Below are 25,928 nucleotides of genomic sequence, written 5' to 3'. Positions count from 1 at the left end.
TTACCCCACCACTGTCGTATAGCAAAGCCTATTTTTTCATTTGGCTCATTACGTATCCACTGTGAAAAGCTCCTAATAGCTGACTTTGACCTCCTTACTATCTAAGGAGTATCTGTTATGAGAGGTCCAAGATCTATTGGTTCATCACCAGTGGGTGCAGCCTCCACTGTCTGTTTCAGAGTTAGTTCGTCCAGTCTTGCCCATAGGGTATTGAACTTCATCAACTCTTTGTTTTTGAACTGTATGTAGAAGTTCGCACCCATATGGCGCATGCACCACCTGCTCTTCAGGTCGGGCCATTGTGCTGCAACACCCCGTCGAACACTCCCAGGTTGCATATCCAACAAAACCTGCAACAACCCTGCATGTCTATCATGAATCAGACAAACATCTGGCTGGTCAAGAACAATAGCATGTTTCAACCGCTCAAGGAACCAATACCAGCTATCCCCCTTCTCACTCTCCACGAAGGCAAACCCTAGTGGCAGGACTTGGTTGTTACCGTCAACCCCAATTGCAAACAGTATCTGTCCTTTATACTTCCCAGTAAGGAATGTTCCATCCAGGAAAATGATGGGTCGACAGTACCGAAATGCTTTGATGGTTGCAGCGAATGCAAAGAAAGCACGCTACAATACTCGTTTACCGCTGTACTCTGCATCAATGGAGGGGTAATGCTTGATATCATAGTAACTGTCTGGGTTCCTTCCACATATTGTGGCTAATTGACGAGGTAGATTGTGATATGAATCTTCATATGTTCCAAACCTCATCTCAATAGCCTTCTGTTTCGCCCTCAATGCCTTCGCATAGTTTATTGTGTATTGGAACCTTTGCTCAATAGCACGGATTATTGATCGTGGCTCATACCTTAGGTTGTCCATAATCTCCTCACACATAACATTAGCAATAAAGGCAGATGACAGGTTTCGGTGGGCGAACTCTATTTCCTCAATGTGACAATTATGTTCCCTGACTATTGAGCACTACTAGTAGTCTACCTATTTTCCCTCTGAATGCGTGTACCTGCCAAGGACATTGAGGCACCAAACACTTCACATCATACTCCCTTTTACTGGATTTAACAACCTTGAACTTCCTCCAAAGAGACAATGACCAGAATTTAACTACATCAATAATAGCCTCCTTTGTAGGGTACTACCACGGTGTCCGATCAGCCTCGCTAACCACCAGCTTTGAAAATTCATGATCCCTCCACTCTGTAGGCACTGGAGCATTACCCTCCTCGTTAGATGAATCTCCATCGGCAACAGCTTCCTCTAGCTCTTGATCCTCCAACTCCATCTCTTCAATTATACTAGGGATATGCTCCCCCTTATTGGCTACACCTATCAGTTGTATCTCAGGAATATCCCCAACATTTGCCCTGGTCCTGATATTTACCGGGTCTGATTCATCTTCCACTGCCTCACTTGGTCCCGCTACTGCTTCCGTAGAGTTTACATCTGTTTGATGTTTTTGTACACCTCAGCTAACAAAATCAGAAGCATGCCACGTTCACAAGATATATCTATATACTGCCTCCAAGTTGATGTGGCTTTGATCGGAATAAGCTCGTCAAAGTATCCCTGACTAGCACAGCTCAGGACAGCTTTCAGCTTAAGATCCTGTTGTTGCGGATCCAGTTAGAAAAACCGCATCAGCCACTTGCACACACCCGCAATGGTCCTCTCATTAGCTTTACTAAGACCCTTCATGACATGATAAAATCCAGACAGATCTATACCGTTATGACCATACCTAATTTCACCTTCACCATAATATATCTGAAAAATTAATTTATCTGCCATCCCTGAAAACATCCGCAAATATAACCAATGTTAAGACCGACGAACTATATTTCTGAGTATCGGAACTAAAAATATTACCGACACCGATTCATACCTAACAATAGGTTCTTCAATAATACCCTTAACCAAACTTACCTACAAATATTACTCTATACAATCTACATTTAATAGCTATCCTACCATATCGGAATTAATATTCACAGTATACTAGCATTTTCTAAACCTAAATCCTAGGTCATACCGTTAAACCCTACGTCATACAGTACTAATTCATATGTCACACAATGCTACCCTACAATTATTACTCTGTACAATCTACATATTCAAAACTACCATACTACAAATAATATTCTGTATTTAATTGCTATACTACCATGTCGTAAGCAATATTGATAATATTCTACTAAATATAGCATTTTCTAAATCCTAGGTCATACATGTCTAAACTCTATATCATACGGTGCTTCTGTACTTATTAACAATAATAAAAGTATACAAAAAATTACCGAAAAATGATCTTCAAATCCACGGATCAAATGCAGCAGGGTTTCGCCGCGCTCTCTTCCTCTCCTCTATTCTCCTCGCTCTTCAGAGCTTTCTCTTTTTTCGGATTAAATGAGGATTTCCCCTCAATTTTAACCCTTTTATAGAGAAGGGGGGAGGTGGGCGGGCAGCCTCCTTACCGCTCCCTGAGAGGGCGGTAGGGTCGGTGCGGGCGAGAAGGCTGTACCCGCCCTCTGAGGGGCGGTTAGGCTACCCGCCCTCTCAAGTGGCGGTAACGAAGTCTAAACGTTCTCTCAGAGAGCTGCAACCCTCTCAAGGGGATGCAGACGTCTGTTTTTTAATTATTGTAACGAGAAATATATTTATTTAAATTTTTAATGAAAAAATATAAAAATAAAAAAAACTCCTCCGGCAGCTGTTGGCATCGGTGTTGCCCCATGGGCCAAGCACGGGCCGCATGCATCGACCTCGGCACTGGGCTGTCGGCTTACGCCCCTGACAAAGGATAATGGACGTCAGCCGCTGGATCGACTTTCCGGCCTACATTCTTTTGTGCTAAAATCTCAGTCGCGATCCTCTTTCGGCCGAAATCTGGGTCTCATACATAGGGTGCAGTCCGCTACCCGCAAACACTGGGCCGTCAGTTGAATACTCTACATCTCGGAAATAACACGACGTCTTCCTAAAAATAAAAAATAACACGACGTTAATCCGTTCGTTTTTCTTCTTCGTCGCATCCATGCTCCAGAAGATAGAGTATACAAATGGACGTACGCTAATGGCGAGAGAAGGTCAGGATAATTTTATTTACCTCCATGGAATAAAGGCAAGTGAATTGATCTTACCACACACCACCTGCCTGGCGTTTTCAAATAAGCTGCAACCGCCAAAACCTCCGCGGCCGCGGACTTCCACACTGTTAGTTGATTAAGTTGACATGCACAGAGGAGTCGATTTTCAGTCAAACTAAAATACTAGTGATCGCGTGCCGCACCGGTGCAAACAGCCTACGAATCCGGATCGTGAAACGAGGAAATTACACAGGAAATAATTAAACACAAGGAAGCGGAGAAAAGTCGAGAAGCTTAACTCATCGGATTGAACAGCAAGACGACCTAGTCTTCTCTCTGGAGTTCATCATAAGAGCGCTTGGTTTTGACGCAGGCGAAACACGTCATAAACTGACGGCAACATGGTGACGAGCAACGAGCAGATTTGCCGGGGGATCGGTGGGTCAAGTGCTCGAGTCAATGCAAAAGGCAAATCGTCTTCCCTACATAGCATGTCTGCATGTCCCTCAACGTCCTCGCACAAGGTTCACGTGTTCGGAGACCGCTGCTGGCGACGTGCCCTGTAACACCCTGGCTGTTAGGTACCTGCAGTGGTTGTGGCCATGGACAACGGCCAGTGCTCGTCTCCCACCGGGAGTGCCGCGCTCCTGCTGCTCTTCGGCCGGTCCCCGTCCCCGCCCCCGCCGGTGAGTCAATCTTCACCTGCCGATCACCGATGCACGGTTGTTTCGATCCATGTTGCGTATCTGCAGTTGCTGACTTCTGGTCCGTTTGTGTGTCCATGCCTGAACCAGGCAGAGAGTCTTGAAGAGAAGCTGAGGCGGGTGAGCGAGGAGAACAGGAGGCTGGCCGCCGCGGTCGACGCACTACTCGCCGACCGTCCCCAACTGCGGGCTCTCACCACGTCGCCGGTGCCGAGCTGCAACGGCAATGTGGAGACGGAAGTGGCTGCCACCGGCGTGACGGCGGAGCCGCGGCCCAGGGTAAGGACGGTCTGCGTGCGCGCTGAGCCGTCGGACGCCGACGCCAACCTCGTGAAGGACGGGTACCAGTGGCGCAAGTACGGGCAGAAGGTGACGCGGGACAACCCCTACCCGAGAGCCTACTTCCGGTGCGCATACGCTCCTTCCTGCCCCGTCAAGAAGAAGGTAAAGAAACAAATTCTCCCTCTCTTTTTTTTTGCAAATTTGCATGCATGTAATTTTGCTTAATCTTTTTATCTTGTGAAACCGGCAGTTTTGCTGAATTTTTTATCATGTAAAAAATGCAGGTGCAGAGGAGTGCAGAGGACAAGTCAATGCTAGTGGCGACCTACGAGGGCGAACACAACCACTCCCAATGTGCCCAGAGTGAATTTATCAGCGACTCGTCGACGAGCCAACGACATGCTAGGTCACTGCCGTGCTCCATCTCCATCAACTCGTTGGGCCGGACGATCACCCTTGGTCTGACGAACCAAGGGCTAGGATCGGGCGCGGAGGTGGTTGTTGGGGAGATTGTTACGCCGGAGTTTCGAAAGGTTTTGGTGGACAAGCTGGTGAATTTGCTGAAGAACGATTCAGAGTTCATGGAGTCACTAACAAGTGCGGTGACTGCAAGAATGATGGAGAAAATATCAGATTAGATATGTCAATGAACAAGTATATGAAGTTCATGGACGCAAATATCGACATGAAACACGCACACACTTATCATAGTTATGCTTTGGAATCTTGTGGATTCGCTTTTGCAAAAGCTACGAAAGGACCGCCAGAAAATTAAATGAATAAGAATCTCGTATATATGTTTATGTGAACTTCATAGACTTCGCTATTAGAAATCTCCATTTTCCTTGTCATTTAGAGTGTACGTACTGTTTGGATTGAAACCTACGGGCTAAATACCCATGTGGTAAGAGAAAAACTAGAAGAATCGGCACGGTTCATGTATAGCTGATTATCATTTTCATATACATTTTCCAACATCCATCGGTCATCATAGTATACAAAAAGTACATAGTATGCAATGTGTATTGCACTCCAGGTTTTACAAAAAAAGTTCGAGTGGGGGCATCTCAATCCGTACTTCCATAAACTTAAAAAGATGAGTACACATTCCAGTTGTTACTTAATGTTTTGAGCATTGTCTCCAATGAAAACGTATTGATTATTATCTTTTCTCATTAGATGGTTGCTGAAATTTATGAAAATGTAATGATGTAGAAGTCCTTTTTGATGGTACATTTAAGGATATTGGTTCACGTAAATGCATAGTTATCCTTTTTTATGTTAGTTGTAAAATTTTGGAAGGCCGAGACTCAAAATATGAGATTTATTTTGGACCAGTGGCACGCATGAAACACAAACCTTGGATCACTTTAAGGCTTCATTTCTAACACTGATTTTGACATAATTTTTATTGGAGTTATATCGTTTCCTGTAATTTTTTCCAGATTCATTTAAAAATCATACACTCCAAATGAGACTTAAAAGAATAAATATGGACGGAGTAGATAAACCACCATGAGCCACAATCATGTGTCGACTGAACGCACCAATACCGGTAACGCTTATGTTCTTTTTGCTTAAACAGTACTACGTTCGTTTCAGTTTACTTGTAACTGCTTTTTATTGTAACAAAATTGATTGTGCATTTTTTTCTAAAAAGAATTTATAAATATTTAAAACTTTTATATTATTAGATTTATCTTGAAACAAATTTTACTAATATTGTATATTTTCAAGTACCTATATATCCATTTTAGGAAAAAAGATTTGATCAAATTTCATACAGTCGAAGCAATGACAAATAAGCTGGAATGGAGGGAGAATGTGCAAAAACTATTAAGCGAACTCGGACTAGAACTGACGTCAGCGAACATTCTCGTAGTGCGGTAGAATTCAAATGGAAAATGGAAAAATAGCCTCAGAGAATATGACTTGAAGGGATTCGAATCCTCTGACGTTAAGCAACGTCATGGTGAACAGTATGATAAAACAGTAATTTGTGAGACGACAGGTAGTGTGCATACAGCACGTGCACTGATTTGTACAATATTATGCTGCTTTACTGATGTACTGTAGCATACTGTAGCATTGGCAGCCGATTCTCCGTGCAACATTTCATAATGAGCCAAAGTCATATGCTTCTGATAAGTCAGAGGAGCCCATTTCCACTAGAAGGGGTGGTAACATGTGCTTGACTTGTATGCATGTTTAAGAGGTCGTTTGGTAGAGTTTTGATTTTGTAGTGAGAGTAATTCTACAGTAGAAGTAGGGTAGGAGTGATTCTGTAGTGGAAATGACTCGTTTTGTAAAATCGTTTGGTATGTTAGTGGTGGAAGTGATTCCTGAGAGGATATTGTGTTGAAATCGAGGAGAATCAGTCAGGAATCAGGTGGAAACTAATTTTTTCAGCTCTCACCTCACTATACAAAACGAGAAATGATTCCGCTCAACCAATCCATTTAGTAACACTGGGACAGAGCTCTACCAAATAGGATGTAAGCCATGCTTATTCGCAGGATAACATCAATCTCTGTAGAATCTGAAGACTTGACTGACTTGACTCTCTGATAACTAAACATCTATTAATACTCAAATATCTAGTCAGGGTGACGTGTCAATAATGACGATAAAATATCTTTACTGATCTCGTAGTACCAAAAGTACCAAGATTTTTCTTAGGCTCACCAAAAGTATAACTTTCGCAGATCTGAGGATTGATGACATCATCACGGAAATCATCGACATGCGTCAGATCGTAGATGTCATCGTGCCAAGGGAAGCACAGCTCGGTTGAAAAAGATGTTCAGCTGGAACGAAAAACGTCTTGGTGGTGACAGATTTTTGTAAGGACTTTCCAGTTGACTTGACGCGTATTCTTGAGTCCTGACGTCCACTTCCAAAGTGGGAGACACTACTCGCTTTCTGAAATAGGCAACCAAACCTCACATCCGACCCATGCTCTCCAAGCAAGCCTTGTGCAAGATGCAGTAGACTACTTCATGGTAGGAGTACTGTTTGCAACTGCGTATGAATTTCCTGTGGGGACAGCAGCAGAAAAAAAGAAGAGGATGGAAGTTGCAAGACTGAAAAATCATTTCGGCCTTGTGAAGTTGCTGGTCTCTGGTTGATTGATGATGTGCACGCACGAATTGGCAGAGTCTTGAGGAGAAGCCGAGTCAGTTAGCTCCGGTTTTTTACATAATGTTTAGAATATTTGTCCCAGTTAAACATGTTGATTATTAGTATATTCTACTAAGATGGTTGCGAAAATAAAAAAGATTGCAGTAACACAATAATATTTTTCATGATGAATCTATTTATATTTATTGATGTAATAAATCTAACTACTTGTTTTTTTATATTAGTGGTTAAAATTTTAGAACTTTAACCGCGGGCTTTACATAATGAGATCTATTTTAGACTAGTAGACCAGCATGAAACACCAATCTTGAATCATTTTAAGACTCAGTTTGGAATGATAAAAATTCACATATTAATTGCTATGGGCATTATTGGATTCCTTCAAGCGAAATTCTTGCCAAATTCATGTCTTTCAAAATTGGGCCTAAAAGAATTTTTCATTAGATCAAATATGAATGGACCGACAAAAGCAACACGTATTGAACTGAATAAACGGACAAGCGACAGTGGTGGCTTCTTCTTTCCTTCGTTCTCGTTGTTTGCTTCTTCTGTTGAGGGGTGCTTCTCTTCCTTTTTCTTTATAGGAGGATTTTGGCCTGCTTCAGCAATCATGCCATGTTGGAATTTGGATGTGTATTGAGCACCAATGAACTAGTCAAACAGGTTCCGAGGGACTAGAGGGGTCTTGTTGCCTTGACCTGAAGTTTGGCCAACAGCCACAAGGAATTCACCAGAGGAATTGGAGCAATCGACTGGCTATCTCCCACATTTGAAACTGTAGGCAACCCCCCTATGGAATAGTGGTAACAGGTAACTCGTCCTTGGTGGTCGGGTCGGTCGGAATATCAGGATTATCCTTGTCTTCTTGTTTCCCAACCACGAGGACATTCACCTCATGATACTCTTCCTCATCACAAGATGAATCTAAGGAGGAAGAAGCATATAATTCGGTAAATTGGGGTTCATCCTCTTCAATCTTCTCATTGGAGCCCTTAATTCTTCGGTAGCTTACGCCATCAGTAGTTGGGATAGGCCTTGAAATTGGGGGACCCGACCCCTTCACACGATCGCCTGAGTGACTATCTTGACCAATCAACTTGGAAGTAGACCAGCCATAGATCACTTTCGGAGATCGACTGATCTCTGGTGACTCGTTTGGCCTGACATTATGTCGGGACCAAAATCACTATAAAACTCAAAATCTGGGTCAGTCATGCCAGGAGACGTGATATCTTCTGATGTTAACACGCGATATCCCAATATCTAGGAATCCCTTCCCAAATAGGGGATAATTTCCCTATTCAGTACGATTAATTCTCTTATATTTTATCTCTAACCTCTACTCTGTGGCTGCTACGACTACCCTCGGATCGAGTAGGATACGAACGATCATCGTATACCCCTTAGAGATATATGGTACTTATAGAATATATATAATAATAATTGCATATCATCATCGGTGTGAATAGAAAATTCAGGTGCGGAGGCATGAAACACATGGGTGACCTATAAAAAATCCGTTTTCTTAACCAACATTTGCTTAGCTATTGAATTGAACTGAGATTAAAACCGATATTAGAGAGGCTATGTCACTAGACTACCAAAAGAAAATGTCATGCAACTGGACACAATGGATGTTCTCCTACCTCTAGAATGGATTATTGTAGATGTTCTTGTACATTGTGGTTGAATTCTAGAGGAAAAGTTAAAATTAAACTAGGAGAATATGACTTGAATGAGTTGGCATGTGCTTCACTCACTAGATCACACCAATCCCTATCTTACATATCTAAATGCTGTCGCATTCGTAGCTCCTAGGCGAGTCCACATCATCCATAAAACATGGATTGTCCGATCTCACCACTAAGCAAAATTGACTGCCAGATCTCTCTATAGGGTATTTGCATCTAGGTCCATGTAGAAGCATTGAATCGCTTCCTTACAATCAGGTCCTCCCCTCAATAAATCTCCCTCTCCCTACCCTGTCACTCAGCTTCCCTGCCGGCTCTAGCCTTACACAACTGCCGATCCCTCCTCACACCGCCCTAGCACCACCTTCTCATCCGCCTTGTCATCCTCTTCCATATGCATGTTCATCATGCGCCTCCTCCGGTAGCCATGGACATCGTCACCCTCCTTCGCACGCTCTTCGCCTCCTCGTCTCCATCGCTCGTGCTCTCCATGGCCTGTTGCACGAGACCGCAAACTTCCTCCACCATCAGTGAGGGGGATGCATGATGCACAACGCACAGATACACCTGGTACGAGACTCAGATGCTAATCATGCCTTCTTGACACATGGCACTTACAGGTAGGCCGATGAGGGCAATAGCGGACTTGGGATATTGGTCGATGCAAGCTGCATCTCCATTCGGTCGCCGAGTACCCCTCTACTCCCGACCTCCCACAAGGCCCCGATAGCCCCGAACTCCCTAGGCTGCTGAAGAACCCGACAGCCCCGAGGTCCCTATCACATCCCAAATCTCGTAGACATGTCATTAAGCACAATCATGCATCACGAGCATCATGTTTAATTATTGAGCATTTGTTGAGTGCTTGTTAATACCAACAGTGGCTTAAAATTTGCTAAGAGTTATGGAATTACCCGACCTTGGAGTTTTCTATTAGTTTAAGTTCTGTATAGGCGTTGTGGGTGAATCCAATTAAAATGAGTTCATCCCATATTGTAATCACTACACAAAAGTTCTTAGAATTTTTGGAGCACTATAGCACCTCGGTTTGGGTTAATAAAAAGAGAGAAAGAAAACGAGTGAGAAGGAAAGGAAATTGCAGCTGAAATAGACATGAGACTCTAGCAAGTGGGGCCCACCTGGCTGGCCCACCTCCTCCATCTCCTTCTGCTTCAGAAGCTGCAACTCGCTTCCCCACTCACACACCCTCATTCGCTCTCACTCCCACTCAAACCAACAGCCAAGAGCAGCAGCTCTTCTCCCTCTCAAACCCCCTCCATTTCCCCCAAATCATCCCTTAAGAAGTAAAAATCAAGGTATACATGTGGTACCATTGCGTTTCCTAGCTTCTAAGCTTCCTATCCATCCAATCTTTTTGTGCATGCACAAAGAATTCGAGCTGTGCTTAATCTCTCTCGGTTTGTGTGGTGAAGCCACAAGGAGCTACAACTTTTTCCCTCTTCTCCAAACTTTTTCCTCCATTTTCTTCCTTCACCTGATGGTTACCGACCTCAACAAGGACCTTGGGTAAGTCTCCTAGGATCCCCATGGTGAGAATGCATGAATTGGTTTGGTTAAGTTCGAGTTCTTGAGCTACGATCAAGTAGTTACGAAGCACTGCTTTGTTCTTGATGAAATGGAGCTAGTAGGGAAAATTTGGATGAGATAGAACCTGGGAATCATGCTTGTTTTGTGGGTAGATGGAGCCTAGAACTCTTGGGCTAGTATAAATATGTTGTTCCTTCAATTGGTGAACCATGCAAGTTGAATTGAAAAGGAAATCATTGCGAACTCACTCTTGTTAGTTCAACTGGAAGTTTCAGTTTATAGCCCGAAGGTTCTGGGTAATCCGAGTTAAACCACCCGAGAACACCTGTTCGGAAGTTTTGACCTTCTACTGGAAGTTTCAGTTAATCCGAGTTAAGCCAACTCGAGAACCCTTACTCGGAAAAACACCTGGAAGTTTCGACCACCCAGAAGTTCCAACCTTCTACCGGAAGTTCCTGTTAATCCAAGTTAAGCAAACCCGAGAACCCCTGTTCGGAAAAACACCCAGAAGTCCTGACCTTATACCAGAAGTTCTGGTATTCAGTCAAAAGTTCAGATGTTGCTTGAATCAGAGACTTTTTTGTTCTTTCATGTGTCTTTGTATTCTTAGCTTGTTGTACTGCATCCTCACTCTTTATGCATCTTGCAGCATACCTCTTTACACCTCATTTATACTCATCGCATTGCATAGGCTCTTCTTTAGAGAACAAAGGACCGGAGTGTAACGTGGGTGTGATCGAGGGTGATCCGGAGTTTGTTGCTGTTGATTGTAAAGCTGAGCATCAGGTATGCATCTAAGCATATTTCACCTTGTAATTTGGATCATGTAGAGTCTAAATTGATAAGTTATCACTCTATGTATGTTATGCATGCTTAGTGAGTTTGTATCGGGTTTCATGGATAGAATCTGTGTTGATGTATTACTTTTACCTTTGTTTTGCTGATGATCCATATCTTTGTAACTTGAGTATAACATGTTGGTGTCTAACTTAAAAGTTATTCGAGATACTTAGAAATGCATAGTTTCTCGATAGAAGTCGAGCGGTAGTTCGACCATCGTTCGCGAGCTATATGCTTAATTATTGAGCACAAGGATAATGTTGATGATGGGATGTATGAGATATGAGAATGAGACGAGATATGAATGGTGCTAGGGGTAGGTCGGGAGAGGAAATCGGATGTCATAGATCGCTTGTATCGTTTAAGCATCGACCGCTGTTACAGTTAGCTTTAGCACTTGTGTACTTTCCTCATATTCGTATATATGACGGGTGAGTCGAGTACCTTATGTTGTTCTGGCCTTTGGGCATGCGAGTCTATGGTGTTGTGGGTTGTGAGCTTGTAGAGGTATCTAGTTTGCTCGGGTAGTAGTTTTAAATGACATCCTCACCTATAGGCGTATGTTTAAATGGTTGGAACTTATTTGGAAAAGGTTGTTATGTGAATCATCGCTCTTTGTTATTCCTTGATTTGATGAAACATGATGTAAAGACTCGTGTTTTGATCTTGGATATAAAATATTTACCAGGACTATCAAGATTAAATTCTAGTTAATCATTGTAGTCATAATTATGTAAATGATCACATAATAATTAATTAAAATATAATTTAGATGGTTGCTTACAATCCCCTCCGCCACCGATGACACCGATGCTCCCAACCTTCACTGACGACACCGACGCCCTCGACCTCCTCCACATAGTCGAGGATTTCAAGTCCGCAAGCAGACCACCTCACTGCCAGAGGACAACGCGTGCCCGATCTCCCTCATGCAACTGACCACTACGACAGGAAAGGTAAAAATTGGATGGAATAATGTACTTCGATCTGCATGTCCCAATGTAAATGTACTTTAATTTGTTCATGTGTGCTTGGATCTCCATGTCCCAAATATGAAAGTATTGCCTGTTTATTTGTTTTTAATTAAGAATAAGTTAGCATTGGTCCAACTAATCAGATCAGATGGATGCCAACGCTATGGAAAATTTATACATGTTTTTACACAGATGGATTCAAAACATGTGACTTCCGCACTTACAGAAATTTCAACGGTCATGTATCGTCATCTAATAGCTTTGTGATATAAAGTAGTATTCAAGTGAATAAACTCTTTCGTTCTTTCTTTCTTTCTTTTTTAAAATTCTGCAGCTCTACACGACTAACATGAAGCCGGCTGAACATTGTACAGTAGAGACTAAGCTAAAGTGCCCGCTTAAGGCCTATGATACAAATGCATACGGGCCACTTGTATTTCTAGTATAATTTGAAGACTTGACTGACTTGACCCTTTAATCTCCTTTATTAACTAAGCATCTAGTAGTCCTAAATATCTAGTCAGGCTTACGTGTCAATTAATACTGATGAGATAATATATTTAATAATCTTTATTACCGAAGTACAAGTTCCTTTTAAGCTCACCTAACGTACAAGTTCCACTAATCAAACAATTGAAAAGAAATTCAAACCAAGACTATGCAGAGTTTAATCATGCATCTTTGGTGGTTGAATTTGCAAGATCTACTTTTAGCTTCACGCTGTTTTCTATAGGGATTTGGGAATACACCTCTTTTTTTATATATAGTTGAATCTAGTGAACTTTGGGGGCGGAAAGGTAACTCTAGCAGTTGGTTTGTTGAGAATTGCGCTTTAACCATTGGTTTTTGGTTGTCAAACATTTATAGACTTCATGTATCGTCGTAGCGCAAGTACTTAGCTTTATATACTACAGATCTAATGACCATAGTTTGCAAAAGCTATAACATGCATGGAGGATAGTATTTCAATATCGAACATGTATTCAATCTATTATTTGTGTCATGATCCGGTGGAGGTGTTTAGTTTCATGCCTTAATTTGTACTTAGTTGTTGCGATTTCAATAAAAATAAGGCATATGAGGATTTGATAATTGGTAATTAAAAAATTACTAAAAATACAATATATTCTAATGATGGAGTACCATCCTACACGTATCTATTATCTTATATCGTAGATTTAATAATCGCTATGAGGTAAATAAAGTACGCACAAATTTCTAGACAATTTATCATATTCTACATAAAAACTATCCAATAATTAGAAAAGAATCATCTAGATAACACAATCTACGAGGGTTATATTAAAGACTCCGAGTATGGTACATCTGTCCGATCCAACTACATAAGGAGGAGGTACATTGAAGGAAAGGCGAAGAAGAGCCCAAAAGAGAGCCAAGCAAAAGTAATATAAAGTCGGATAGAAGTATAAATAACCTATTGGGATTCACAACAGATTTAAGACAAACGATAAGATTCATTCAACAAGAGCTTTAAAATTTATAACACGAGAGAACTTACCGAGATTTATAAGAGTAGATCTAGACATGCCCCTATTGTAATTGTCTTCTCCTGAAATTAATCAAGGTAAGGTTATTTTTCTAAGGAAGACCTGAACTTATATAAAATCACGTGTCCTCCTCTACGATACACACAATTGATAATCAAATATCCTTACTTTAAATAAATATATATATCGACTTTACCAATCATGGACAAAAACCAAAACGAATATTTGGTGTAAAAATAGTGAAAATCCATATGCACTCAAATTTATTGATTATGTCTTTATGAATTCATTGACCAAGTATATCTTGTCGCACCAACCCTAAATCACTAGGTATAGTCATGACATCGGACACGGTTTTTCTAGCGTAACTACACGGGTGACATCGTCGCGTGGTATCAGAGGAACTCTCCCATGACATCACCGGGAAAACATCATCAAAACACGCGTCACATACATCGTGACAACTGCGCCAAGTGTAGCACAGCTCGGCCAGAAAAGGACCGTTTTGGCATGAGTGGACGATGAGCATCTTGGCGGTGACAGACGACTTTTCCTAAGGACTTATTAGTTGCCAGCAGTTGGCTCGAGCCGTATTCCTGAGGCTTGATCGTCTACTTCACACATGGGGCACACTGGCATGCTAGTTGGCTTTCTTAAATAGGAAAGGAAACTAACATCGGATACGTGCCCTTCCAGCAAGTCTTGTGCACATGCAGTAGACATGCTAAAGTTCAATTCACAATTCCCTATAAATTTCCGGTGGGAACAACAGCCAAGAAAAATGGAAATTGTAAAGACTATTTCTACCTCCTCCTTTCACAACAAGAATTGGATAGCTAGCACATCGAGCTAGAAACACATGGAAAAGGGCAGAAAAAACACTCCATGACCGATCCTCACAGTTAGAACTCCCGAGGAACACGGGAGACTTGCATATTTTTGTAGTATTTTTACTTCTTTCTCTAGCTCATGCGAGCAAGTAGAAAAATGTGGATAGGTGTACAAAGTTGCGTGAAATATAAATGTTTGCACCATAGTTACTCTAAGGCCCCGTTTAGAATTTTTCCCAGTTGATCATGTAGAAACCGAGTTATTCATTGTAAAACTCATTCTAGACTCCTCAAAATTACTGTATTCCTAACAGGCCAGAATATTGAATAATTATAAAATAAATAAATACATTGTTATGGAGTTTTGTGCACACTAATCTTTTAAATGTTGATAATTATGAGTGGAGCAACCGTTAAGGAGCTTAACACATGCTAGCTGACAAAGCTTTGCTGAAGCTATTGCCAAAAACTGGCATGTTTATGCACTAGATTATTACTCCCTTCGTTTAAATATGAAGTGTGGCTTTGGATAGAAAAAAATTAAGCGTGTAGAGCACTTAAAGTAGGTTTGCATGTTGTAAGGAGTGGACACCTAAATGTAGGTTGATTATTACTTCTTTTACATCAATTTTAGATTTTTTTTTTAGTCTAATTAATAGTGGGTGTAGACAAACATTACGAAACGGAGACAATAGTTCCTTAGCATGTTTCATACTTATATATGTGATTGGTTGGGAAGCTAAGATAGCTTGGTCTTAGTCACCTTTTGGATAGCGAAGCGACGTTCCACCTTAACTTTTTTGGTTGAGAATCTGAACGATTCCCATCAACCACAGATTGAATGGATTATTTCTGCGCATTTTCTATTATAATTTCTTTTGTATTAACCTTGTATCTGCGGGGTCAGGACATAAAGATAAACTAGAGTAGCCAATCCATGACCCACTACGAAATGAAAATTCAGCTGGTCTTCTTATTAATCTCCTACCGTATTCTCCAATCCCATCAATTAGGAGGACTCATTGAATTATCCATCCATTACCCCTAATTAAGAATCATCATCACATGATGGACTTGTATATGGGACATTGAATAAGAAGACCAAGCTGCATGGATATTGCATGTAATTAATCCAGTTAAACTGCTGCATTTTTTGTGAACATATCAATCAAATTCCTTATTGCCTAAGTTTGGTGTGGTAACATGATGTCAGCTGCAACTTGCTACCAACGTGCTATGCCTGACGCACCTAGAGATGATGTCATTTTGAGATTGCTTTCTTCAGGGAAAAAAGGGCCTGAACGTCAACACCATGTAAGGAACCCAAGGAAGAAAAGTGTCTATAGGGCGTATGGAATCTGTTAAAACAGGAGGCTTCGATGCGTCACGTCCATGGTCACGCACTTCTCTTTTCTAAGAGTCAATCTTAACTATGCATTTCTAACAAATGACAATTAGCTAGTGGTACAGTGCAATTGGCTCCAATACGTGTCACTTGGTGATGCTTGGCATTTGAGTACCAATTGACTGAGTTTCTTGACTTGGCGCTCCAAAAAAGGACGACTCTCTATTCTGTTGAAGGGAGGTGGCTTTGTCCTTTTCTTTCCCATGTGAACACGTAAAAACTCTGTGTGCCAAGTTTATAGCTACTCCATAAAGCAACAAATCTTGCAGAAATACCAGACAAAATTATATTTAATTAAAATGTGATGGGGCACTAAAAATTGTCGCTGGATGATGCTTGACACTTTGTACCATATGACTATTTTTTTTAGACCAAGAGCACTTCTCTTAATTTAATCATAGAGATTACAATCATACTGCAAAAATTGCAGCAAGAAAGAGGGAGCCTCAGAAGGCCAGAGGTACCATATGACTTTGTTTCTTGTCTTGGTGACCCTGGATACTGTACTGTTGAAGGGAGGTGGTTTATTTTGTCCTTTTGCTCCCCAGGTGAACACTCAAAAGCTCTGCATGTCAAATTTATAGCTAGAAAGCAACAAACCTTGCAGAAATACAAGACGGAAAATAGATTAAAAATGTGATGGGGCACTAACAATTGTCGTTTGATGATGATTCACACTTGAGTAAAGTAAGAGACTTGGTGCTCTAGAAGGATGGCCCTCTGTGTCGTCAAAGGGAGATGGTTTTATATCTCTTCCTTTTTTATACGCAAAAGCTTTGCATGTCGGATGTATAGATAAAAACAATAAGCCTTACAGAAATATACAAAATAAACATGCCATAGAGGTGGTTTCATAAAATATCACTTATTAATCTTTCATTTAACGTATAGTGTACGCGGAGTTCTTTTGGTTTCAACTTTCAATCAATCACAGACACAATATCCATTACGGAGGGGGAGCTGAGCCGTAGTGGTTTCTTGGGCTTCTCTTAAGGTGATAACCTGATTTGATCTCTAGCGCTGGCTCCGGGAGATCCCTATGTAGCCTCCTATATTAAAAAAAGAAAATTAAATTTCTTTTAAGATTTTGGCTTTTTTAATTTACCGGGGTCTTTTATTGGAGGCTTCTTTAGAGCCTATTTTTTAAAGGAGGCGTGCGAGAGGGGAGATCAACCCCTTGGCTCACCTCTCCTATGAGGATTTGTCACTATGGCTACCATGCCCTCTGCGATTTGGCCCGTGGTAAAATTTATTTGGTAAAATAAGAATTTATTGACCTGCTAATCACATAGTAGTAGTACTACCTCTATTCTCAAATAGATATCGTAATGAATTTAGAAACTTTAGCCACTCATATATACAAAACTATTATAATTTAGCACATAAAAATAATAGTAATGAATTTATCATGAAAAATACTTTGATATTATTTAATTTTTATCAAAAAGTGATTGTCAAAATTAATAATCAAACATGATTATTGAAGATCGTGTTGATGTCTCAAATAATAAGTAAAAGAGAACAAAGATAGTATATCTTAACAAGACCACGCGCGCTGAGTTGGAAGCTCCACCCACTCCTCTTGCACGAGGAATGCGAAACCAAAGCCGCTCTTCTCACACGACACGAGCAAAAAAAATGCGAACGCAATAGACAGACATCTCGTCGGTGTCACTAGGCGCTCCGTACGCTGCACGAGATCGTCCGGCCTGCCGGGGTCAACCTCACCAGCCACCAGCCACCAGCCACGGCATGGGGTAGCAGCCTGGAAGGTCATGAGCCTTGACGAAGCCTCGCGTGACGTAAAGCTCCTCACGTCACACACCGCAGGGCCGAAGGTGGCGCCCGCGTGTGTGCCCACACCACTGGCACAAAATGCACATGCGCGCGTGCCCTCCCGGACCCCGACCGGACACGCCGCGTCGGGCTCGTGCTCCAATTTCTTTTCCGATCAATTGCGTCACAATTTTCACACGCCGGCGCCCGTCCGAACGGAACGATCCCATCCCACGGCCCGCACGGTCGCACCTCCGTCCGATGCCTCTATATTTACCACGCCCTTCCCGTGCCAAGCATCCAAGTGTTTCTGCTCCAGATCCACTACAACTACTCGCGTCAGACTTCGGGCTCACAGCAGCTTGCACAGAGAAGCGCAGGCAGCCCGGCCTCAATGCTGCTGATGGGCTCGGCGCGCCGCGCCGGCTGCTCCCCGGTCTGCCTTGACCTCAGCGTCGGGCCACCCACGCCGTGGCCGGCGAGCAGCACGGAGATGGAAGCTGAACCTGAACTACCTGACCGTCCGGCCAGTGGCAGAGCGACGTCGTCCATGATCGACGAGGAGGTAATTGATCGACCATTCCCTCGCCGCTTGGCTTCTTCCTCTGCATCATCACTGAATTGGTGGTGACTGGTGAAAATGTTGTGATTTAGGACAAGACCCTGGAGGCCAAGTTCACCCAGGTGAGCGAGGAGAACCGGCGGCTGACCGAGATGATCGCCTACCTGTACGCCAGCCAGGTCGCGCGGCCGAGCCTTGACGGCTCGAGCTCGCCACGCGCACCGCCGCCGGCCGAGGGCAAGAAGAGGGGCAGGGAGAGTCCGGAGGACTTGAACTCCTGCGACGCCAACAGCAACAAGAAGGGTATCGGTGCCGCTGACAGCCCGCTGAGCGACGGCGCCTCGTGCCGGCGGATCAAGGTCAGCACGGTCTGCACCCGGATCGACCCGTCGGACACGACCCTCGTGGTGAAAGACGAGTACCAATGGCGCAAGTACGGGCAGAAGGTGACGCGCGACAACCCGTCCCCTAGAGCCTACTTCCGCTGCGCCTTCGCGCCCTCCTGCCCCGTCAAAAAGAAGGTAATTTTAACGCATTTCACGGTGATCAATCAACTGATTACGGTGACCTTCAATCTGTCGCTAATGGTGGTTCTGTTCGTTGGTGGCGGGAGCAGGTGCAGAGGAGCGCGGAGGACAGTTCGGTGCTGGTGGCGACGTACGAGGGCGAGCACAACCACCCGAGCCCGATGCGCGCCGGCGAGCTGCCGAGCTGCGCGACGCGGAGCGGTTCCGTGCCGTGCTCCATCTCCATCAACTCCTCCGACCCGACCATTACGCTGGACCTCACCAAGAACGGAGGCGGCGGCGTGGGGGTGCTCGAGGCCGAGGCGCCTGACCTCAAGAAGCTGTGCAGGGAGATCGCATCGCCGGAGTTCCGGACGGCGCTGGTGGAGCAGATGGCGAGCTCGCTGACCAGCGACCCCAACTTCACCGGCGCGATCGCCGCAGAGATCCTGCACCAGCTGCCGGAGTACTAGAGTATAGTTGCCGGTGTCGTAGTTCAGAAACTTCAGTCTTCTGCAGCTGTTCTTCAGAGGAACTTGGTAGGAATAGTGCATTTCTACTGAGATTAGGGCCTAATCTCTCCCAAATTCTACATGCATAATTTGAGCTTTCTTTGTTCTGCTTTAGGATCTGAACTGTACTATCAATCAATAATATTGTACATTTCAAATGTCCAGAGTTTCATCACGAATTCAAAATAAGGACTGACGTCAAAGCCCATTGCTAATTTTTCTTCTTGCTTCTTTTTATCTGAATTTAATCTGTCTCTGTAATACTGTACATTTCGAATTCCAAAATTTCACTACGAATTTGAGACAAGTACCATGCTGAAACACTATTTTGCCTGTAGTGACTACTGTTAGTAAACTTGTGCTCGAGTCTTAGCTGTTTGTTTGGTTTTTTTTTTGTCTTGTTTGATCAAGAGCACGGTCATTTGTTTGATAGTGCGTATCGTGGAACCGAGGCATGCTCGATCATGCTAAGTTCTCTGGTCAATCTGTTAAGTTTAGGTCAGACGTGGCAAGACCAGCGAAATCAACGTGGGGGACGGCGCCTATGGTGGCTCAATCGTGGCGCGAATGGCACAGCCACTTCGGCCAATTAGTTGTATAATCAATTAATAAATAGAAGAGGACAAACCCCGAAAAGCCTACGAGCTTGAGACAACGCAAATTGATCTCTGAATGTGCTCGGTTTTTTCATCAGCTTCGTAAGATACTTTAGCTCACATGAAAAATTGCCTAATTTTTGTTAGCACAGTAGAGAGCAATCAGAGAGAGCACGAGCTAGTCTGAGCGATCTTGTCCCTATGGGTTCTAACACTTGGTATCAGAGCATGTACATCCATGATTCGAGGGCACAATGTCAACCTCGTGGGCTCTGACGGGTGCTGGGTCACGCACTCCCGTGGGGCGAGGCCGCCCACAATCACCATCTTCGCGCCGACCATGACACCGCGATGGCGGAGGGCGCGAAGTCGTCGTTTAGCATGTCATCGAGGAGGTTAGCGGGACAGCGTCGTATCCACTCCTCACAAAGACAAACTACGATGACTGGGACACGGTGGAACATGGTGAAGCTGAGCTGCAGGAGGATCACATAGCACTTGAAGCGATCTTTCACGCAGTTCCGCAAGAGATAATGTCTATGTTGGCTGTAAAGAGGATTGCAAAGGAAGCTGGGGACATGGTGAGAACCATGCACATTGGTTCTGACCAAGTGCAAAAGGCTAGTGCCTAGAAGCTTCGTAAGGAATTCAAAAGCATCGGCTTCCACGATGGCAAATATGTAGATGACTTTTACATGTGTGATGTTGTCAATCAAATGGAGATACTGGGTGATCCGGATCCACAGCACAAGGTTGTCAAGAAATACCTATGCGTTGTGCCATCCAGGTTCTCTCAACTTGCACTGTCAATAGAAAATTGCTTGATTTGTCAGAGTTGTCAGTGGAGGAGGTGACAGCCGATTGAAAGTGGTCAAGGATCACTTTGAGGCATCGCCAGTTGCCGGCACTGGTAGCAAGCTTCTTCTCGCGGAGGAGGAGTGGGTCACGCAGATGAAGGAGCATCAACAAGGAGGAGGAGCTTCATTCAGCCCCAATTTGGGCAACAGGTGCTGGAAACCACCCCAGAGGAAATCGACCAGGAATGGCGATGCCAACACTGGGTCTGATGCTACATGAGACACTTCAAAGGACAAGTGTCAAAATTGCAGCAAGATTGGCAACTGGGAGAGAGATTGCCTATGCAAGCTAAAGAAGACCGAAGCTCATCTCGTGCAAGGCGATGACGCAAAATCGACATTGCTGCTGGCGAAGGCGACTGCTGCATCCATTGACTTCTCACCTGCCATAGTCAACGTTGGCACACCACCAGCATAACAAGCTCCACTCAGGCTGGTAGAGGCCAAGGTGTTTGCACATCATAATGGCGAGGAGGAACGCGACGCCTCTATCTGGTACCTCAACATGGGTGCTACAAATCACATGATGAGAACGCGACGCACCTTTACCGAGCTAGACACTAGAGTTCGCAGGACCGTCACATTTGGTGATGGGTCTATGGTCAACATCAAGGGGTGCAGAATGATTCTATTTGAAGGGAAAGAAGGCAAACATCATACCCTCACGGGGGTGTATTACATCCTAAGGCTCACCATGAACATCGTGAGTCTTAGCCAGCTCGATGAGGGTGGATGTCAAATCCTCATCCATGATGGTGTCCTGCACATGTGCGACCAGTAGTGAAAACTCCTCGCCAGGGTGAAGCAATCGACCAATCGATTGTACATGTTGTGGCTCATCATCGTCCACCCAGTGTGCCTCTCTGCATGGAGCACCAATCAAGCATGGCTATGACACGAACGGTTTGGGCACCTCAACTTCGATGCACTGTGTAGGATGGAGCGGTAGGGCATGATGCACGGTCTTTCCCGTGTGGATCATGTGACACGGCTGTGCGAAAGTTGCATCATCACCAAGAAGCGTCATGCATCATTTCCCGCACAGGAAAACTTTTGAGCTGACAATCTCCTCATCTAGTCCATGGAGATCTTTGTGTGCTGATCGTGCTCGAAACTCCCAGCAACCGGAGATACGTCTTGCTGCTACTTGATGATCGGAGCCAATATATGTGGGTGACAATACTGATCATCAAGAGTGATGCGTTGACGGTAATTCAAAGATTCTAGGCTGCTGTGGAGGTGGAGATCGGCCAGAAGTTGTGAATGCTTTGTGCTGATCACAGCAGGGAATTTACCTCTGTCAAGTTTGCAGAGTATTGTGTAGATATCGGGGTATAACATCAGCACTCGATGTCATATTCTCTGCGGTAGAACGACATTGTCGAGCGAAGGAACCAAATGGTGCTGGCCATGGCGCAAAGTATGCTGAAAGCACAGTGCATTTTGGCATAATTATGGGTCGAGGCAGTCATTGCGGTTGTCTTTCTCCTCAATCGCACACCAACGCGGAGTGTCAAAGGCATTACCCCCTATGAGGTCTGGCATGGGCGAAAGCCGACAGTGCACTTCCTTTGAATTTTTGGGTGTGTGGCTCATGTCAAGTACATGCGTTCACACTTGAGCAAACTTGAAGATTGAAGCAAACCAGCAGTGTTCATTAGGTATGAAGCTGTTCCAAGGGGTACAAGGTCTTTGATTCATCCTCCGGATGTGCACTCATGATGCGTGATATCATATTTGATGAGAGTGTGGCATGGGATTGGAGCAAGAAAGGAGGCGATGGCTTTAGCAGGTCATTTGAGTTCACAGTGAAGTATATGCTAACATAGGTGCACGACGACACGCTCTCAGGTGGCTCTGAGTGCACCGAGGCATGCCTAAATGAGATGCCTATGGTGGGAGCTCAGACTCCAGTGTCATGCACTAAACCCGAGGTAGGGAAAAGCCCTGCTTTAGGTACTCCTTCGGTGCTCAAATCATCACCATCAAACCTCTCCAACCACTGTAGCCTAGATCATGATGACTGTCTAGCATGATTTCGTTCAATCGACAATGTGCTCGTGTTCGCTAAACCACTTGGACAGGCTCTATGGCAACTCGATGCCACTAAGTTACTCCTCCAAGTCACAGAAGAGCCAGCGATGTTTGCCAAAGCTAAGCAACATCAAGCCTGGCGCCAAGCGATGATCAAGGAAATGAGGTCAATTGAACATAATCAAACATGTAATTTTGTTGATCTACCTCTTGGATGTCATCCGATCAGTCTAAAGTGGGTATACAGGGTGAAGAAAGGTGGCAATTGATGAGGACATCACTCCCTCGGATACATACAATGATCCTCCATTGAACTTTCAAGGTCCAATCACAAGGGCTCGCGCACGACAATTAAATTTAGAGGTGAGCTCGTTCCTAAGCAACTCTTTATATAATTTTGAGAATAGATTACTACCTAATGATTATATGTTGCTTAGAAATCATGGAGAGGACAAGGAGACACATAGAGGAAGGCTTGGAGGCGTGGAGGAGCAGCTAGGACGTCCAACAACAGCAGGAGGTCCAGTCCAACTCGAGTCCGAATCAGCCTCGACCTCCAGGACCAGCGAGCAGTAAAATGGACGCCCAGGACGCATCCGGACTCCGTTTTCGACGATTCACATATGGTTGGAAAGATAATTTCATAAGGAAACCAATGGCGTTGGTTTGAGGTCCAAATTCCTTCTGAGTCAACGGGAAACGTCGAAACAAGTCAGCGTCCAGAATCTGTCCCGGTGCTGCGTCACCGTTTTTGGTCCGTTGGGCCATGTATCGTGTTGGAGTCCATTAGGGACGCGTCCAGGGGTCCTTGGCCGACCCTAATCCTTTATATACAGTAGCCGCCGCCCTAATTAGGATTGAGTTTTGCTTAGATTATTCTGTCTAGAACAGTTTCGCCGTTTCGTCGGTTTGTGAGACCCCAACTCGTGAGATTAATCATTCATCTGTAATTTGATTGCATTCTTCCTTGTTCTTGCTTATGTTCTTCGATTCGCAGGCAAGGATTTTAGCCTTCTTGGCGAGGTCAACCGTGCAACGCCGGTTGATAACCAGAGGAGACGTGGTGCTGCGATTGCGGGGTTTCGGATCGTGTTGTTCGGAAGCCGGATCGACTTGTGTCTCGTTTCCACCAAATCGAGAGTTACCAGAACCTTTCGGAAGATCGGGAACCTTTGTTCATATTAAGTGGTATCAGAGCTTCAGGTATACCGTCAGGTTCATATCTACCCTTAGTTTCGAGTGTTTTCGCCTTCGTTCCATAGTCCACTGCCATATCGTTTTTTTTTCCTGTCAAACCCTAGCCTCCGTCGCATATTTTCCCCCACTTTCTTCCCGTTTTGTCCTCTAATTCGGAGTCATTTCTTAAATCGGGCATAACTTTCGCGTACGAACTCCGTTTTCAGAAAAGTCACAGAGTTTTTCGCATCGAAACGGCGTTTCGGATCTGTTCGTCCCCCGCTTCGTCGGGTTCGGCGAAATTAGAACTCCCAAATTCGCCTCCGAAGTTTGAGTTTTCAATTTCCAAATATTTTTCTCATTTTTCGGCTGAACTTCAGAAAATTCTACAGGCCACGTCTTTCACTTGTTTAAGCTCAAATTTTCTGTGGTTTCCTCTTGTGTGCTCCTAAGTGAAAAAAAAAATCAAAAAAATAAAAAGAAAAAGTCGAATTTTCCCAAAAAAACAATGACAGCCCAAAAAAATAGAAAAAAGAGAGGGGCAAAAGAGGAACAATATCTAGAGGAGCACATAGAGAAGGGCAAAGTGAGCTGTGTTAGCGTGTGCTGTTTAGTTCTTTGTTTCTGTTGCTCTTGCTATCCATCATACTTGTTTCTCCACCTTGTTTATCACACATACTTGGTACTTGCAACACTTTAGACCAGCAACGAGAACAAGTACTTGGGACTATAATTCAGCATTACTATCTGTTTCTGATTTGTGTTCCACATATACATATTTGTTCTCTTTGTGTGCCTTCCAAGCTCCACAGATTCTTCTGGACAGCACTGGTTTGCATCCCTGCAATCGCTCGCACGCCTTCCAGGTATCCTTTGCTTTGCTGGTAAGAACCCTGGTAAGAGCTTGGTAAGGTGTCTACCTTTGCTGATCTTGATTGAGAGGCACCACTCCACCTTTGTAGTACGATTATTAGGGATAACCTTCACTGTTTGTTGTTGTGTTTTTTTTCCACAATGTCAGTTGAAGGAGATAAAACGCCAAAGGACTTCAAGGAGTGTGTCAGCCAAGAGCAGCTACAAGCTGTTGTAGACAATGCTCAGAAGGAGATGAAGGAGACAGTCATCAAGGCTGTCACTGAAGCGATAATTGAGATGAAACTCGCAAACGCGGTTGAGCGGGTGGACAAACGGTTATCTGAGCTCACCGACAGGGTAAATGGGTTGGAAAACCGTCTTGTGCACAACGAAGATGTGAATGGAAGCAACACCGGTGATGAGTTGTATGATGACGATGTTAATGTTGATCCAGCGGTGACATTGCAAAACAGATTACGGCGTCGTCTTCGCATTAACACCACAGGTATGGGTGGCGTTCCACATCACCACCACCATCGAGGTATGTATAATCGAGCTCCTGAAGATCCTTATGCTAAGGTTAAATTTACTATACCGTCTTTTTTGGGACATTATGATGCTGAGGGATATCTTGATTGGGAGATGACAGTAGAGCAAAAATTTAGTGCCCACCAAGTACCTGAACAACATAGAGTTAGACAAGCCACTAGTGAGTTTAAAGATTTTGCTATTATTTGGTGGACTGGTTTAGCTGCAGATGGTGCCACACCTCGTACATGGGAAGAGCTTAAGGTTGCTATGTGTGATAGATTTGTTCCCCCATCTTATCATAGAGACCTGCGTAAGAAATTGATGCGCTTAGAACAGGGAGATAAATCTGTGCAGGATTATTATGGTGAGCTTCAAAAGGGCTTGATGCGTTGTGGCATAGTAGAGGGAAACGAAGATTCTATTTGTCGATTTTATTCGGGTTTGAGACGTGAAATCCAGGATATTATTGATTATAAAGAATTTAACAATGTCAA

At 43.8% G+C, this 25,928-nt stretch overlaps 2 protein-coding genes across 2 annotated transcripts; both read left to right on the top strand.

Moving 5' to 3' along the window:
- The first annotated feature begins 3,610 nt into the window (after nt 1-3,610).
- Nucleotides 3,611-5,069, top strand: LOC133897414 (WRKY transcription factor WRKY62-like). The gene is made up of 3 exons (XM_062338144.1): nt 3,611-3,792; nt 3,901-4,254; nt 4,377-5,069. Exons 1-3 carry the CDS (start codon nt 3,709-3,711, stop codon nt 4,728-4,730), a joined length of 792 nt encoding a protein of 263 aa, XP_062194128.1. The 5' UTR covers nt 3,611-3,708; the 3' UTR covers nt 4,731-5,069.
- Nucleotides 5,070-18,094: 13,025 nt separating this feature from the next.
- Nucleotides 18,095-19,557, top strand: LOC133897868 (WRKY transcription factor WRKY76-like). Its single transcript, XM_062338697.1, has 3 exons — nt 18,095-18,370; nt 18,460-18,888; nt 18,984-19,557. Exons 1-3 carry the CDS (start codon nt 18,200-18,202, stop codon nt 19,344-19,346), a joined length of 963 nt encoding a protein of 320 aa, XP_062194681.1. The 5' UTR covers nt 18,095-18,199; the 3' UTR covers nt 19,347-19,557.
- Nucleotides 19,558-25,928: the final 6,371 nt, after the last annotated feature.

The sequence above is a fragment of the Phragmites australis genome, chromosome 17, assembly GCF_958298935.1.
Source record: "Phragmites australis chromosome 17, lpPhrAust1.1, whole genome shotgun sequence".
Classification (NCBI taxonomy): domain Eukaryota; kingdom Viridiplantae; phylum Streptophyta; class Magnoliopsida; order Poales; family Poaceae; genus Phragmites; species Phragmites australis.
Note: the sequence above shows the minus strand (reverse complement) of the source record. Positions and strands in the feature narration are given on the sequence as shown.

Excerpts from the sequence above, each read along its gene's own strand:
- LOC133897414 (XM_062338144.1), top strand. The coding sequence starts at position 3,709 with ATGGACAACGGCCAGTGCTCGTCTCCCACCGGGAGTGCCGCGCTCCTG. Across the intron at positions 3,793-3,900 it reads CCCCGTCCCCGCCCCCGCCG|GCAGAGAGTCTTGAAGAGAA; the intron begins GTGAGTCAATCT and ends TGCCTGAACCAG. Across the intron at positions 4,255-4,376 it reads CCTGCCCCGTCAAGAAGAAG|GTGCAGAGGAGTGCAGAGGA; the intron begins GTAAAGAAACAA and ends TAAAAAATGCAG.
- LOC133897868 (XM_062338697.1), top strand. The coding sequence starts at position 18,200 with ATGCTGCTGATGGGCTCGGCGCGCCGCGCCGGCTGCTCCCCGGTCTGC. Across the intron at positions 18,371-18,459 it reads CGTCCATGATCGACGAGGAG|GACAAGACCCTGGAGGCCAA; the intron begins GTAATTGATCGA and ends GTTGTGATTTAG. Across the intron at positions 18,889-18,983 it reads CCTGCCCCGTCAAAAAGAAG|GTGCAGAGGAGCGCGGAGGA; the intron begins GTAATTTTAACG and ends TGGCGGGAGCAG.